This window comes from Macaca nemestrina, chromosome 3 (genome assembly GCF_043159975.1).
Source record: "Macaca nemestrina isolate mMacNem1 chromosome 3, mMacNem.hap1, whole genome shotgun sequence".
NCBI classification, from domain to species: Eukaryota; Metazoa; Chordata; class Mammalia; order Primates; family Cercopithecidae; genus Macaca; species Macaca nemestrina.
In genome coordinates, this window is record NC_092127.1 from 21,048,496 (window position 1) to 21,066,906 (window position 18,411).

Below are 18,411 nucleotides of genomic sequence, written 5' to 3' on the forward strand. Positions count from 1 at the left end.
AGGGGTTGTTTGCAAAGTGATCCAAGACCAACACTGCTAATGCAAATACCTTAGTATGAATGAGTTTATAGGATATGCCTTTCTCTTAAGACAAGATTTATGGAACAGGCGGGGGTATCTAAGGCTGGGAGTGAGAGAAAGGAGGAAGAGAAATGCAAATGCAAAGTCATCATCACATTGTATTTATGAAGAGTCCATACCCACATAGCCACGTACTGCAGAATTAGGACCCGTGACTACTCCTACGTTCTTTATCACCAAAAACACCCAGTGTGTTTGGTGACTCAGCGTGTGTGTTTAATTTTATAACAACAAACTGAAAACAACAACTTTCTGCTCTATCTTCCCTAATATTTTGAAGACCCCTCTGGTCCATACTTTATACTTTTGCCATTACGAAATTGCTTTGTTATTCGACTAGTCTTTGCGGACAATGAAAACCACTTAACCAGAAACGGAAGCTGGTGCATATTAAATCTTCAGAATCAAAAACTGAATGATGTATCTTCCAAACATTAAAGTGGGAAGAGAAGGCATCTGGAATGCACTGAATCTAATTTAGGGATTGGCCATTCTTCTACAAAATTTGTATGATGCTGAAAGATGTGTAGAATTTTGTGTATATGTGTGTGCATGTTCACGTTCTTGCCAAAATCATTGTAGAGATCACTATAGACTATTCAAAGGTACTGCTCTTGTCTCTTTCATCTTTGTGTTTTCAGCACTCTACATTACCCAACATTTTGCAGATGTTTAACTAACAGTGAGGAGATGAATGATGTTCTGCTATTCAGAATAGCACAGACATGGAATCAACCTAATGCCCATCAATGGTAGACTGGATAAAGAAAATGTGGTACATATACACAATGGAATACTATGCAGCCACATAAACGAACAAGATCATGTCTTTTCCAGCAACATGGATAAAGCTGGAGGCCATGATCCTAAGCAAACTAACACAGGAACAGAAAAACAAATACCACATATTCTTACTCAGAAGTGGGAGCTTAACAACAAGAACATATGGAAACTGGGAGGGGAACAACAGACACTGAGGCCTGTTTGAGGGTGGACAGTGGGAGGAGGGAGAGGATCAGAAAAATTGTATTACCCGGGTGACAAAATTATCTGTATATCAAACCCCTGTGACAGGCAAATATATAACAAATGTACACATGTATCCCTGAACCTAAAATACAAGAAAAACTTTTTTAAAGAATACTTTTGACTGGGCATGATGGCTCACACCTGTAATTCTAGGACCTGGGGAGACTGAGGCAGGCAGATCACCTGAGGTGAGGAGTTCAAGACCAGCCTGGCCAACAAGGTGAAACCCCATCTCTACAAAAATACAAAAAATAACCAGGCATGATGGTGGGTGCCTGTAACCCCAGCTACTTGGGAGGCTGAAGCAGGAGAATCACTTGAACCTGGGAGGTGGAGGTTGCAGTGAGCTGAGATTGTGCCATTGCACTCCAGCCTGGGTGACAGAGCGAGATTCTTTCTCAAAAAAAGAGAATACTTTTGATAATTACTTAGATCATTAAAAATTAGACTGGTGGCCAGGAGCAGTGGCTCATGCCTATAATCCCAGCACTTTGGGAGGACAAAACGGGTGGATCATGAGGTTGGGAGTTCGAGACCAGCCTGACCAACATGGTGAAACCCTGTCTCTACTAAAAATACAAAAATTAGCCAGGTGTGGTGGCGCATGCCTGCAATTCCAGCTACTCAGGAGGCTGAGGCAGGAGAATTACTTGAACCCAGGAGGCAGAGTTTGCAGAGAACTGAGATTGCGCCATTGCACTCCAGCCTGGGCAACAGAGAGAGACTCCATCTCAAAAAAAAAAAATTAGATTGGCAACGATAGAGAAAGGAATTATCAATCAATTATACAATAAATATATGCAATCACTTAAAAATAAGACTTTTTAATTATCCACATGAAACATCTCTAAAATCTATTGCTAAATAGAAAAGGCAGAAGGTGCAGAACAGCATATGCAGTGTGTAGGCACTTGTCTAAAAATAAAAGAAAAAATACACGTTTTATATATATATATATTTGCTTGAGAGGCATGTAAACAATCTCTGGCAGGATACACAAGACAGTGACAACTGTTTACTGAGTCTGAGAGGCAGAATTTTCAGTGCATATATTTCTTTATACTTTAACTGTGTGATTGTATTACCTAGACAAAAAAAAAAAAAAACAATTTAAATTGAAAAAAAATGAAAGTAATGGTTAGCTAACTGAATATAAATGAAATTCCATAGAAATTACAGATGATTTAAGTCTACAGATTGCAGACATGTAAAAAACTAGAAATACTGGTTAAGAAAAAAAAAGTGCTAGATTTTAAAATACATTTATGTACATTCAATGATTACATTTCTTTGACCTGTTGTTAGTTACTTTGCCCCAACTTGTTTTTGCTTACCTTCTCTTTGCCTTTTTTGTTTTTATTTTGCTTTGCTTTTCAATCAACCAGGTAAGGTTTACATTAGAATAGAACCTAGGAAACCATTTGTATTCCAACGTCAAACAGTAATATAGTGAGATCTTGAACCCTAACTAGTAGAGGTCGAAGGACGGGATAATGTTCAACTTTGTAAGTTCCATTGCCAAAGCCACACATTGGAGTTGAAGCTGCAGTCCAACATAAACAGGACAGGAAGGGAGTAGCACAGAAGCTCTTGGCCCTTCATTACAAGTCTGGCATCTGATGGGGTGTTAACATGTCAAGTACACACACCTTGAAATAGCAGTTTGATTGCACTGTGGCCAACTGACATTGCAAGTATGTACTAGAGGGTGAAAATGTCCTCCTAGTCCTTCCGAATGTCTCATTTTTCATAATGTTTTAAATTAAGATGCTAATCAAATGAGAACACAGAAGAAATGAAGAAGGAGTTGAAAGGGTTCCCAAATTAAGTAACTTGGACAAACTTTTCTAATGTAATTCTATCCCATGAGATTCTTATTTAATTCTTCATACTCATTCGGTTTACAAGATAAATGATGTCAGTTGGAAAAGTACTGTAATGTGGGAAAACTCTGGAGTTGATGGGGTTTGAAAATAGAAGTCCTATGGTATATCTAGGTGAAAGGCAAATCAGCTGGGCATGGTGGCTCACACCTGTTATCCCAGCACACTGGGAGGCTGAGGTGGGTGCATCTCCTGAGGTCAGGAGTCCGAGATCAGCTTGGACAATATGGTGAAACCCCGTCTCTACTAAAAACACAAAAATTAGCCGGGCATGGTGGCAGGTGCCTGTAATCCCAGCTACTCGGGAGGCTGAGGCAGGAGAATGACTTGAACCCAGGAGGCAGAGGTTGCAATTAGCTAAGATTGCATCATTGCTCCATTGTTCTCCAGCCTAGGTGACAGAGCAAAACTCCGTCTCCAAAAAAAAAAAAAAAAAAAAAAAAAAAAAGAACGTTAGGCAGATCAAATGGGGGTTGCTCTAAAGGTGGGAGATCCTTCTTTTCCTCTTTTTTGTTCTGCTTTTGCTTCATTCAAAAAATATTGATGAGCATCTACTATTTGTTCTAGGGTCCTAGTGAAAGAGCAATGCAATAAGACAGTCAGGGTTCCCATTCTCAGAAAGCTACATTACAATATTGGAGGCAAGGAGCAATTAAAAAAAATGAAAAGCAAGTAACTATCAGAAATAATTATGTGCTTTGCGGTAATTAATGAGGATGAGTTATTGGAACATGGCTGGGTAGCTACTTTATACCAGGTGGTCAGGGAAATGGTGACATTAAGCTGAGATTTGAAAGACAAGTAACAGCCAGCCATTAGAAGCGGAACATTCTGGGGAGTGGAACATTCCAGGCAAGGGAACAACTTGTACTTCAATTTGTGTCTAGGATTGCGGAGGAAACCCATCAGGAATTTCCAAATATAGAAAACCTCACTAATAAAGAGAATGATAAAGGCTGCTAGTTCCTCCTCTTCTATCTCTCAAACACATCATCTCATGAAATGATATTTTCCTGATTTTCTGCAGTGCTTATTATTGCTTATTAAGTTGTCCTTCTCTTTGTTAGCCTAGAACTGGACTGAGGTGACACTAACAATTCCTAACAGCTTAACGTGAATGAGTTTATAGGATATATCTTTCTCTGGAGACAGGATTTGCAGAACAATAGGGTATCTAAGGGTGGGAGTGAGAAAAAGGAAGAAGAGAAAAGCAAAGGTTGTAAAATGCAGTAATTTTGAAAAGGTTGATTCAGCCTGAAATCGCTTTACTCTTTTAAGATAGAAAATCATAATACTGTTTCTTCTTTAGAGACTGGGGTAAGAGCAAGTAGTAAGAATCAGAGCAAGGGGAGCTGTTGCTTTAGCGTGTAAACACTTAACAATCATTTCATTATTATTCTCCCAGGCAAAAGGACACAGACTTTTACGGCAATGCACATATTTTTGGCACTAGAGTAACAAATAAGCATCATTTTATCTGCTGATCTGTCCTGGGATAAGGACTTGCCCAGCGCATCATCCTTCAGTAACCTCCCTTTGGAGTTCTCATTTTGCTGTCTACAGGCTTAGAGTCCCACTTTCTCCCACAAGACAAAGGAAGAAGATAAAAAAGGAAGTAACAAAAGGGTTTTGAAAGTAGCATATTGTTATTTATATATTATTTGGTCTGCTATAGGAGGTGAGCTCAGTGGACAAACATGACCATGCCTTTCTATATGCTTGGCAAATGGACTACTACATTTTGCCATTCACAGGTTTCCCTTCAGAGTTTACTTCTAGGGATTCCATGCATGTCCATCTTTTGGTAGGTATAAAGAGAAGCAGAGATTTTTCACAGTGAACCCTACCTTAATTTTGAATCTTCAGGCATCATTTGTAATGAGAGGTCAGCGAGGAACCAAAGTATAGTGTATAAGTTAGGTTTACGCTCATTCCCTTTTTTCCTCCTGTTAAGATTATGACTTAAGCATTGTGTTGCTTCTTTCATGCTGTGATCAAAGATTATGAGTGTCAACCACTGAGTTGCAGAGATAGCGCCATTAATTTTTTCTTGTGCAGCGATTAAGCACACTTCACAGTCCCACAGAAGGTGGTAAGGCGTTGCACAAATCCAGCGTGCGGGACATCTGGGACTCACCAAATGGCCTACATGTAATTATCTTCCACTTATACTTGAGGCAGAGTGTTAGAAACAAAGGCAGATGTAGGAGCTGAGGTGGATGCCTCCACGATACTAAGCCAGGAACCCCCACTTCATGAGAGGTACCACAGACTGGGCCAGGAACCTCCACTTTATGAGCGGTACCACGGACTCGGCTGGAGGTCTGGGATGGCTGTGAGTCTGTTGGTGAGGACTTCTGTTGGACAGTACAGGGTGGGGGCTGGGCCTAGTTACAGAAAAGAGCTCATGACCTTTCTAGGTTTTCGTTTCATTCTTGAATTTGTTTTTCTTTTCCCACAATCAGTATTGGAGCTATTCAAGAGAGAAAAAAAAATTCAGAGTTTTTTTTTTCCCCCCTGAAAATGATCTTTTTTTCCTCCAGACATCTGACACATCAGACACCATTTTCAGATTCATTGCGAGAGTAAATATTCTAGTTCCTATTACTTGTACCCTCCAAATTGTTTCCTATTAGTTTGTTTACAAATGATGAAGATGCACAAAGTGCCATAACGCCGCCACATATAAGCCTTTCCTTTTGTGAAAGAAACTCAAATCATAGACAGATGAAAATAAGATTTGAGCAAACCATAGTTTTTCACTGCTGACCATATGAGGCAAATAAAATATCACCTTTTCCCACAATGAATGAAAAGAAAAAAATGAATGTGTAAGAATTTCACTTGGCAGTTACCTATAGTCATTCATCATCAATAACTCAGATGCTGTTCTAAATTATTTGTAGATGTCATTCAACAGCATTTCTCTATCAATAATACAACTTTGAGAACACTGAACAAACCTTTTTTAGAAAAGGCTCTGATAGACTGGATTAAGAAAATGTGGCACATATACACCATGGAATACTATGCAGCCATAAAAAAAATTTGACATGGATGCAGCTGGAAACCATCATTCTCAGCAAACTATTGCAAGAACAGAAAACCAAACACCGCATGTTCTCACTCATAGGTGGGAACTGGACAATGAGATCACTTGGACACGGGAAGGGGAACATCACACACCGGGGTCTATTGTCACGGGGGGGAGGGATGGCATTGGGGGTTATACCTCATGTAAATGACGAGTTGATGGGTGCAGCACACCAACATGGCACAAGTATACATATGTAACAAACCTGCGCGTTGTGCACTTGTACCCTAGAACTTAAAGTATAATAAAAAAAAAAAGAAGAAAAGGCTCTGATAATACACCATGCCACACCTTTCAGAGGGGTAGGCTGGAAGAAGGGAAGCAGAGAGTGTAAACTTTAATAGCTTTTGTGTTGTTTGAATTGTCACATCAAGCATCCATTGATTTTGTAATAAAACAAAATCCAATAACATATTCTACATCATTAGAAAACTTAAAAATATATATTTAAAAAGCATCATCACATATTATTTTCTACCTAGTTAAATGGCAGGTAAATCTGCAACACAGAAAAACAAAAATCAAGTGATGCCCGAAGAATATGTTTAAACACATGAAGATTTGAAGAAAAAAAAAAAAAAAAAACAGTGGGAAAACCTAGTACAAGTAAATGTTGTTTCTAAGCTGTAGGGCTTTGTGTTTAGGTGTTCTACTTTTTCCCTTAAATTTCCTCATGAAGGGAGAATAACCCATTTATTTGGGCCTCACACATTTAAGTCCATTTTTTCTGCATCTTATTTTGTATTGAAAAATCTCACTCATAAGCAAATCCTGATGTTCTTTAAACTTGTGCTTAAGTTGTCACCCTCTTAATGAACACGAAGTTGTTTTGTCTGCATTCTGTAGATACTACCCCCTTGCCATATCCATTAACGTGGCTGCAAAGCAGAACTAAAAGCTCCAGAGTTGTTCAAACTCCTGAGATAAGAAGGGCTGTAGATGCCTCTTAACAGCTCCTCATGTTTGCTCCTCCTGTGATTTACACGCAATTTATGATACCCATTAGAGTAGATAGACTTTACTTAATCAAGACCACAGTCAAGTCCTAGTCATTCAACACATTTGCCCTTTCTCTCCCTGGAGAGCAGGTCCCTTGTTTCATTAAAAGCACTGCAAATACATATTCAAAATGCAAAGATGAAAGAAGTCAGCAGTGGCAATTAATTTTATGGGTTGCTGCTACAAGAGCATAAATCTCTTTTAAGGCCACCATTTTTTAGCTCATTATACCTGTTCAGCCTCTGAATGGAGACGGCGCATAGGTATTAAATGTTCACCAACACCTTTCACGCTATTGTGTACAAGCTTAGTGAGTAGCCCTACTGTCTTAAAAGAGAGCCGGAACACAATGCAACATTAAGTAGAGGGTAGCAATAGACAGATTTTTGAATCTGCAACACAAGATTGTCCAGAAGTCTAGTTTTCTAAAATTGTTTGACCATTTGTTAACTTAAGGTATTCTTTTGACTGCTTTCGTTATTTGATTAGTCTAATGTTGTTCATGAAATCACTCAGTAAACAATAAAGTGATGTACAAAGGTAAGGTGTTAATAATTCAAATATCTTTTAAATTCTAACATTTCTAACAAATGAACTGATCACAGAGAGAAAAGAGGAGGCTGTTCAATGCTAGGGAAATACAGAATAACTCCTAAAGAAGCCCTTCCTGCCCCAAATCAAAAACATCAGATATGGGTAAATAGAAGGGGCTTTCCTAAGTTCTGGCAAATACATTCTCATGGGAATGTGACCTCATCGAGTACATACACTTTCACTATGACTCTCACATTTCCACTGACCTCTGGCAGGGCAGTAATTCAGGGTCTGTTGTGCTATGATAGAACCGTTTGAGCTAATTTATTTCTGCCTCTCTGACATTGTAATGGCTCCATTCATTACAACTCTCTGCTGTGCGTTGCCAATGGAAACAGCTCATGCAAGTTTTATCATCCTAAGAAAATAATGGACATCAACTGTGAAGATGGTATTCATGGAAACATGCAGTTCCATGGAATTCCAAGCCAAGTAGCCTGTGTTGTGAAAGGCGCTCTTCTTGCCCACAAGCCTGCTTACCTCCGGTTTCATTGCCCTGCCAGGATCTGCACCCTGAATTTCCAGCCTCAGCTTTTAGTCTTTCCCTGCTTGTCTATATCAGATCTCCTTACTGATACTTAATATTTAAAGTAACAAATGTAAAGTGCTTACACCCACTTTTGGAAATGCTTTTAATAAAGGGCTCAAAGTAGATCCCCCTTTTCCATGGCCTCCGGGGAGTGGCTACATCCTTAGCTGTATGCTGGAAGCCCACACCGGGCACAGATATTTTTCATAGCTGTAACCAAGTCACAGCTTTCAGCAAAGGGCAGATTTCACTAAGCTTTTCATTTCCCTTCTTTATTTTTAGGTATCTTTTCTATTGTTGAAGGATACCACTTGGCAGCAAAGGTCACATGAGTCAAGGACAACTTGCCACATAGTTGAGTCCAGGCAAAAGTTTTTTCTCACCAGAAAGGAAATGTAACAGGGGTATGGAAATTATTATAAAACCATGCAGAAATACTCACAGTTTTGGTTTGGCAAGCAGAGGTGGTGGCTCCTTAGTGGGTGAAAGCAGGACAGCTGGTGTTGGAAGAGATTTATTACTGTTAGCTTTGCCGTTAATCAGTCCATTTACTCCATGGCTGGGATGGACTCCGTTCGTTTCCCTCTCAGCAGAACTGAATTGCATTTGAAGGGCTGCCCTGCTCAGGCCTAACTCAGGGTGGTTCACCTGCTGCATCTCAGATGGTTTCTTTGAAGCCAATTCCAAGGAACTTGTCTCCAAAATTGGAGGGGGAGGTGGAAAGTGCTGGAAGTGATCATTGTTGGATTCTCCCATTGACTCATAACTACAGTTTTCGGTGTTGGCTGAGGAAGGGGAAAGAGGAAAAACATAAGAAGATGCTACTAGTTCAACAAGTGATTTCACACTGTCAGAGTCTTCTGAGAATCATGTGTTGTGTGAAGTTGTTAAAGAAGAGGTGATTGTGCTGCTCTCATCTGATGCAGAAGCACTGCCAGCTGGAGGGCCTGGTTCTTTCAAGCTTGTTTTGAATGAGTGCTACCGTTTCATTTCCTGACTGAGCTCACGTGTGGGGAACCCAGCTACCGAATCCTAAAAATTTCAAACAAGAGCTAAAGATAGAACTTGGCAAAAAAAAATAATAATAATAATAAATAAATAAATAAAAAATGACAACACAAACAGTAGCAACTAATAATGCTTTGTCCTCTCACGTTTTGGTCCATGGGCCCGACTGAAAATCCTAGCTGTCATTACTCAAATTGGCTCAAGCTGAAAAGGTTTTATGTGGCTATTCATCTAAAGCTAGGGAAGTAAAGCTCAGAGTCCAAGTAAAATTTCATCATCTCATAAAAATATTTTTTTTTCCATATTAGATGATTGCTCCAACTATAACTCAGTACGAAAGAGATTTTTATTTGTTGCCCTCAATAGGCTGAAAGCATCTTGAGATCACGTCTTTTTTAGATTCTGCACCTTGCCCAGAGCCCAGCAGAGCTCCTGGCGTGCACTCAAAAATGCTTATTGAGGTAAACAAAAAGTTCAAAAATAAAATATTTGTTGATTATGTTTGACCTATAGCAGATATACCGCAGAAACAAATAGAAAATATTACACACAAATTTTTGCCACTCAGACTCATAGAGCCCAGGGTTTTGGCCATATTGTTTAAGCACTGCACTCCTGCTGTGGCCATTTGATGGGACAGTGTTGAAGCCAACTCGAAATCAAAACGCTGGGGTCCTCCTTGCTCTGTAACTCCGACCCTGACACTTAGGTTTCTTTCAGCACTTACAGTAGTCTTTCATAGAAACCATTTCCCATTTAAGATGATTCTCCCATTTCTGTTCGTAATTAAGATGAAAAAGCATTTACAATTGCCACTCTAAGGTCCCTAAATAAGTTTTGGTTGTGTCTCTACTGCCACCTAGCACCAAGTTCTTGCTCTTCTGAAGGAATCCAAGTACAATTCAGTTGTTATCTCCAAGTGTGTATCATTCAACGAATGACCCATTTATTGATTCCCTACTATGCACATTATGTGCCAGGCTTGGTCAAAAACATATTTTAAAGATATCTTTAAGATGAATGGCAGAGATGAGGCAATTAAAGTAAGCTAACACTCATTAGTAACTGTAGAAAACAGTCAAATAAAAATAAAAGAAAAAGAAAAAAAACTTTTTCACATTCCCTTCCCTAGTGGTAAGTTTTTGAGTTTAGAAAATATTCACGTATTTTTGAAAACTGGCTTCAATAATACGTTGCTTTCTTTTTCATATTAGTTATATACTATCCTTGATATACACTATCAATGAAATTTGAGTTCGAAGGCCTTTACAATTTCTCTGTGTTTATCTTGTATTACATTTTATACAAGAAGGCTTATCTTGTATTACCTTTTCCAAAGTTTCAGTAGTGGATTGGACAATGGCTTATTTGTACAAGTATCTCCAGATCTCATGTGTTGGCACTGCTGAGAAAGTGACTGCACCTCTGATGTAGAGGTGGCTTTCCAATGTGAATATGATTCTAGATTAGCAGGAGGATGTTAGGAAACCAGCTCCATCGTTTCCAAGACCAAGACTGCACGATGTTAAAGAAAGCTCCATGTGTGTTCAGTTGCTACACGATCATTATCTTTTTGTTTATCATCTCTACCTCACTCCCTCTCCTCCCCTCCCCTAAAGCCTTTGTTCCACCATGAAACTTAGATTGTTAGGGTGACTCCTGGAGTGGCCAGCATTCCTGAAGGCTGAGCTGAGCTCTCTTCCTGGGACAGTCCCTTTCTTTTTTTTTTTTTTTTTTTTTTTTTTTTTTAGACAGAGTCTTACTCTGTCACCCAGGCTGGAGTGCAGTGGGACGATCTCGGCTCACTGCCACCTCCACCTTCTGGGTTCAAGTGGTTCTCTGGCCTCAGCCTCCAGAGTAGCTGGGATTACAGGCACACACCACCATACCTGGCTAATTTTTGTATTTTTAGTAGAGACAGGGTTTCACCACGTTAGCCAGGCTGGTCTCGAACTCTTCACCTCAAATGATCCGCCTGCCTTGGCCTCCCAAAGTGCTGGGATTAGAGGCATGAGCCACCACACCTGGCTGGGACAGTCCCTTTCTGCTGTGACCAACCACACTGGTGCTGGGGAACAGAACCTAGTCGTCGTTTTTACTCCTCACATACCTGAGGTGACAACCAGCTGGGCAGTGCTGGTTGCTGATCCATAATCATTTCTTGCTGAACATGTAAAGATCCCTGCATCTTCAGGGAAAGTCTCAGCGATAACCAGGGTGCAAATCTCCTCTGGAAGTGAAGAGAACAGAATCATTCATCAGAGTTTAACCATGAAGTCACTTTTTAAGAAGTGAGACCCTCTGCCTTTCCTCAACAAACAAATTAGGTAATGATTATTACGGATTCACTTTACAAAAGTGTTTGTGATAGAATCTCTCTACATTTAATTTAGCAATTCTGCCTAGCAGAAAAAGCTTTGGAGGTAGACCCTCTCTGTGATGTTGGACAAGAGCAGTCTCGGCGTCCTAGTCTACAAAATGGGGATAATATATACCTAATGGGTTACCTGTGAAGATAAAATGAGATGTCTGCAAGTGTGTAACTCTGTACTTTGCATGTAGGAGTTAAGTTCATTGCATGTCAGAGTTCTTTCTGTACATATAGCTACCTCTTATATCTGTCTGCTCAGCTGCAAACTAATTAGTGGGGAAAATAAAGCTCTTCCGAAATGCTGACCATGGGGGAAAAAAGAACATGACCTGTATATGTTTGACCTGTAGACAACTATTCTGGAACATACTATTAAATGGCATGGCAGTGTTGCAGGGCATGAAAAGCCCAGATTCAAAACAGCTGCCTGGGCTTGAATGAGGGCCCTGCCACATCTTGCCTTTGTGACTTTGGTCGGTCTCCCTGAACTTCAATGTTCTTCTCTATAAAATGGAGACAATAATAAAAGCTACCTCACAAAGTTTGTATTAGTCATACACGACACACAAAATTAACTATCACAGGGTTATTGTGAGGGGGATGATGATGATGATGATGACGACAATAACAACAAGAACTGACAGCTATATAACCCTTACCATACACTAGGTATTGTTACCAGCACTTAACACAGATTAAATCTAATCATCATGTCAATCTTATGAGTTATGTAAGTTTATTATTAGCCCACTTTATAGGTAGAAAATGGAAGCACAATAAGGTTAATTCACTTGCCCAAGTCACACAGCTAATAAATACTAACATAGGGATTCAAACCGAGTTGGGCTCCAGACTCCAAACCCTAACCACCGCCTACTTTTGTGATATGCCATATTGTGCTTTAAGATATTGCCTGGCATATAGCAAATGCTTCATAGCCAGTGTTAGCTGTTACCATTAAAAGGAAGCTATATCTAGAGTATTAATTAGTTTTACTCGTTGAATAATTGCTTATATTGTACCAGTAAAATAAAGACAATTATATGGGCGAATGTTAAGAAAAGTGATCGATTTTGGATTCCCACAAAGTTATTCCCTCGGTTAGTCACATATTTTTGGGGTAGCATGAGGCCGTGTATTGTAGATTTTTTAGTAATAATGGCTGCAATTACTCCTTCCTTTGTAGACGTGCCTCTTTGTAATGTGCCTCTGCAACTCCTTCCATCAAGTGGCAGAGTCTATTTCCCCATCCCTTGAACCTGGGCTGGCCCTGTGAGTTGCTTTAGCCTATAATGTGGTGAAAGTGATGTTGTTGGCCAATTCTGAGCCTTGAGAGGCCTGGCCTGCTTCTGCTCCATCTCTTGGAACCCTGATGGACCCTTAGGTGAACAAGGCTGTGGTAGCTTGTAGGAGGAAGAGACCATATGGAGCAGACATAAGCCCTTCCAAGAGAGACCATCCTAGACTAACTGACTCATTCCTAGTCATCCTGGCAGCTGACCACGGCCGCACTGAGAGAGCCCAGCTGCAGTCAGCCCAGCCTGGCACAGACCACAAAAACTGCCTAGCTGAGGCCAAGCCAAATAGTTCACCCACAGAATTATGGTTGCTGCTTTAAGCAACTAAATTTTGGGATGCTCTGTGTTGCAGCAGCTAACTCATAGAATTTGATAAGTTAAATCTCGTTCACTAACATTCTTCTAAGAGCAAACGTTTCAGATCAAACGTTTCAGACCAAATGTTTCAGACCAAATTAGCAAATCTGTTTCAAAACATTTTATGTTTTAAACCCTGAAATAAAAAAAGTACTAACTGTAGGTAAAAGTGCTATGTTTAAAAAAAAATTGTCTATTGGAGAGAGCTTTAAATATTTTAATATTTTACCTAGAAATCAAAATAAGTGCAAAAGAAAATAATAAAGTATAAAGTGTAAATGTTTCTCTTGATAATTGAATTCCCTTTATATACCTAATATCCCTTAATAATCTCACTCTTCAAAGGCAAATGCAGTTCGTTGTATTTGATTCTAGAAAAAAATTCATGTTATCTATCATTTCAAAATTTGTCCAGGTATTATCAAACTATATAGTTTTTAATGTTATGTTATTGGGTCAAACATGCATTTTTTTTGTATTACCAGGTAATATGGCCTATAGGCATCATTGAGTTTCACTCCATTTCTTACTCCATTCTTAGGTTTTATCAACCCCCTGGCCGCACCCACCAAAGCCTTTACTTATCCCCATTTCTGATGATGCTGATGGTAGTCTGGTTAACAGACTGCTTGAGATTTTGTTAAAAGCTAAAATGCAAGGATTCTTCTGTGTCAAAATGTTTTGTTCCTTAGGAAAGATCTGAGGACTACGGTGACTATAAGCTTTTGAGAGGTTAGCATTGTAGCGTAGCTCAAGGTCAACTCATTTCTAAGATATATTAATACAGGTTTAAAATTGCGAGAATTGTAAAAACACACACCTTATTCTTTCAGCATATTATTCAATTTGATGTTTAAATGGGGTATGAAAAACTTAGTTTATTCTTCATGTTCTATTATTAATTTTATGTTCTACATTGAACCTAAATAATTTCATTGAGGTAAAAGTAAAGGGCAATGACAGTAGGAGAAATATTGCAAAATTCCACTTAAGAGGTATCTAAACTTGTCATACTCTTAGAAGCAGAAAGTTGAATGCTGGTTGCCAAGCATTGGAGGCAAGGAGGAATGGCAGTTGCTGTTCAGTGGGCATAGAATTTCAGTCATGCAAGATGAAAACGTTCTAGACATCTGCTGCACAACATTAAGCATATAGTTAACAATACTGTAGTGTATACTTAAAAATTTAAGAAGGTAGATTTCATGTTATATGCTTCTTTAACCATAATAAAAAAAGTAAAGGGCAATGAAATCTATATTAAGTATTCATCCATTTAAATGCTAATTTAAGGCCGGGAGCGTGGCTCATGCTTGTAATCCCAGCACTTTGGGAGGCCGAGGCAGGCGGATCACTTGAGGTCAGGAGTTCAAGACTAACCTGGGCAACATGGTGAAACCCCATTTCTACTAAAAATATATATATAAAAAATTAGCCAGGCTTGGTGGCAGGTACCTGTAATCCCAGCTACTTGAGAGGCTGAGGCAGGAGAATTGCTTGAACCCAGGAGGCAGAGGTTGCAGTGAGCCAAGATCGGGCCACTGCACTCCAGCCTGGGCAACAAGAACGAAACTCTGTCTCAAAAGGAAAAAAAAACCAAAAACCAAAAAAGTGAATTTAAGTAAAACACTGTGATAGGTATCATAAATGCAAAGACATTAAAATCAGGAAGAAGTTGCTCAAACATTCTACATCTTTCTTGAAGAACAATAAGAACAAATGGTTCCTAATTGCAGCAAGAGGGAAGAAGGTACGTTACATGAATGGAAAGACTTGTTAAGGAAAGGTAGTGAGATGTCAAGAAAATTTTTTGAGATAAAGTCTGGAATCTTCATCCATGAACAGCTCCTAGAAGCTTTTACAGTCATCTGTCTACTTGTTAAGCATTTTTAAGAGTACACTGTCTTAATATTTTATAGCTACAGATATAATTAATGGTTCCTGCTCTTGAGTTGTCTGTAATCTTATTAAGGGGTTGAGACACATCTTTTACATGAATTGGACTTGAATTAGAAAATCATCAGGTCTATTCTAACTCCAAAAGTTTACACCCTTAATGCCCACATGACAATGGGATAGTTTTTTAAGTCCTCCTTCTCTCTTTCCTTCAACATTGTGCAGTCTTAAAAAGGCAGTTAAGTCAGCTGCAAGCAAAAATGTTTGCCAGAAACTATTTGGCAAAATTGTTTTGAAATATAAGGTGGAAGTAGGAAATATAATATAGAATTAAAATTTTTAGGCGATTAAAAATTAAAAGTTTATTTCAGACTTCTGAAGAAATTAAAATTCTAGTTCATTATGCAGTGTTTTAAGAAATTGACCACATATTTGATCTACTGTAATGATCCTATAATCACAAAGACAGGATCTTTTTGGTCTTTTTCTCCTATTTGTCTTGATAGCTTTGCAACCCCTCCTACGGAGTCTGTAAAAACAAAATCGAATGTAGTTTCCTGAATTGTCTTCTTTTTCTTTATTCTTAAGATTTCTCTCTACCATTTAAAAACTTTTATTTTTTTGAATAGGTAATACAAATACAATGTACAAATTTTTAAAGGTACAAACAGGTATATGGTTCTCTATCTTTTAAATAATTAAAAATTTTCATGAAGCTTCAATTTTAAAACAGAGACAATATATTTCAGCTTGTATCTATACACTAAAACTTGTTACAAAGAGACAACAGAAATACCCAGTTATATAAAGGGATAGATTATTTCAAGTTATATGTATATTTTTCATATCTATATATGAAAAACATATAGATATGAAATATCTCAAAAGTTATAATTAAAAATAATACGTTAAAAATATATACACATAACCTGAACTAATCTATCCCTTACATAACTGGATATTTCTGTTGTCCAGTTATAGCATAAATGCATAGGCATCATTATATGCATAGGCATCAATATATGAAAAACACCACAAAGTACAGCAATCTCAAGAGAGCTCAATGGCCTGTATTTCAATTACAAGAGACTTCGAGTTTTTTTTTTTTTTTGAGAGGAGTTTCACTCTTGTTAAACAGGCAGGAGTGCAATGGCGCAATCTCGGCTCGTTGCAACCTCCGCCTCCCAGGTTCAAGCAATTCTCCTGCCTTAGCCTTCTGAGTAGCTGGGATTACAGGCAGGTGCCACAACACCCAGCTAATATTGTGTTTTTAGTAGAGACGGGGTTTCTCCATTTTGGTCATATGGTCTCAAACTCCCGACCTCAGGTGATCCCCCTGCCTCAGAGTCCCAAAGTGCTAGGATTACAGGCGTGAGCCAATGGCGCCTGGCCTGAGACTTTGAGTTCTTAATAACATCGCTGTTTTGTTTCAAATAAAACAATTTTTTCCCCTTTTTTCCTGAAATGATGGTACCACTCAAGACTTCCTATGCTAGAAGTAGTGGAAAACACTGGGTAATTTTCACAAACACCTGGAATACTTTTTTGGGCACTGTCATGTGGATGCCGGGTTATAATGCAGCAGGTAGTATTATATACGGCAACATTGGATCTCATCTGACTCATGGTGATGGCCGCTGACTTTGATAGCTCATTTCATGTCTCACCACTGAGTAACACAAGTTATGTTTTTAAATTTTATGATCAAATTAGACCTTTAAAGGACAACGTGTTGTGCCCAGTATGATTGTGGACTTATACGGATAACACGTTACAGAATTTTTCTAGCGTTCCCAGTGTTGACCCAGGTGGAAAACAAAGCCAGTTGGGTTCAATATTACCGGAATATTTACTTTTGCTTTCTGTAGTGTTGATCAGAGCAAAATGAAAAATTAATCTATTGAAATCCTGAATCCAGGTTATATACTGTGCTTATAATTTCGATACTGTATCTCTATAAATAATAAGCACATTAAGACCACATCCCATAAAATAGGCAGCTGTGGTGTCATAGGGAGGGAAGGTATAAACTCAGGCAGGCTCACCTCTGCTCACCGTAGCATCTCCATCAGGCAAATGTCCCCTCTCACAAGATGCATTGTGGGAACTGGGAAAACACCATAACTCAATGGTATAAAGTTATGAGGTATGATCCAGCAATCCCACTTCTGGCTATATTGCCAAAGAATTAAAATCTGCATGTTGAAGAAATATCTACATTCCCATGTTTGTTGAAGCATCATTTACAATAGCCAAGGTATGAAAACAATGGAAGTATTTATCAGTGGATGAATGGATTAAAAAATGTGGCATATATGTACAATGCGATACTATTCAGCCTTAAAAAATCAGGAAATTGGCCAGGCGCGGTGGCTCAAGCCTGTAATCCCAGCACTTTGGGAGGCTGAGATGGGCGGAACCTGAGGTCAGGAGATCGAGACCATCCTGGCTAACACGGTGAAACCCCGTCTCTACTAAAAAATATAAAAAACTAGCTGGGTGTGGTGGCGGGTGCCTGTAGTCCCAGCTACTCGGGAGGCTGAGGCAGGAGAATGGCATAAACTCGGGAGGCGGAGCTTGCAGTGAGCTGAGATCCGGCCACTGCACTCCAGCCTGGGCAACAGAGCGAGACTCCGTCTCAAAAAAAAAAAAAAATCAGGAAATTCTGTCATTTGAGACAACATAGATTAAGCTAGAGGACATTATGCTAAGTGAAATAAGCCAGGCACAGAGAGACAAATACTGCATGATTTTACTTACGTGTGGAATCTAAAAGAAATGTAAAGTAGAAAGATGGTTAATCAGAGAGGGGTGTGTGGTGGACAGGAGAAGGGGAGACATTGGTCAAAAGGTACAAAATTTCAATTAGTCAGGAGGAATAGGTTCATGATGACTATAGTTCATAATAATGTAATGTATATCTTTTTTCTTTTTTTCTTTTTTTGAGACATAGAGTCTCGCTCTGTCACCCAGGTTGTAGCACTACACTGGCGTGATCTTGGCTCACTGCAACCTCCACCTCCCGGTTTCAAGCAATTCTCCTGCCCCAGCCTCCCGAGTAGCTGGGATTATAGGTGAGTGCCACCACACCCAGGTAATTTTTTGTATCTTTAGTAGAGATGGGGTTTCACCATGTTGGCCAGGTTGGTCTCGAACTCCTGACCTCGTGATCTGCCCGCTACGGCCTCCCAAAGTGCTGGGATTACAGGCATGAGCCACCACACCCAGCCAACAATAATGTACTGTATATCTTAAGATAGCTAACAGAGAGTATT

At 39.2% G+C, this 18,411-nt stretch overlaps 1 protein-coding gene across 5 annotated transcripts in view; it reads right to left on the minus strand.

The window, feature by feature from the left end:
• The window catches only part of LOC105466706 (palladin, cytoskeletal associated protein), a 433,580-nt gene that overhangs the window by 207,024 nt on the left and 208,145 nt on the right, over nucleotides 1-18,411 (minus strand). For all 5 annotated transcript variants that reach the window (XM_011715817.2, XM_011715818.2, XM_071092848.1 and 2 more), the window contains exons 9-10: nucleotides 11,328-11,447; nucleotides 8,652-8,994 (exon numbers count right to left, since the gene is read on the minus strand). In XM_011715817.2, the coding sequence (XP_011714119.2) occupies nucleotides 8,652-8,994; nucleotides 11,328-11,447 (463 nt within the window). The remainder of the gene's footprint in view (nucleotides 1-8,651; nucleotides 8,995-11,327; nucleotides 11,448-18,411) is intronic.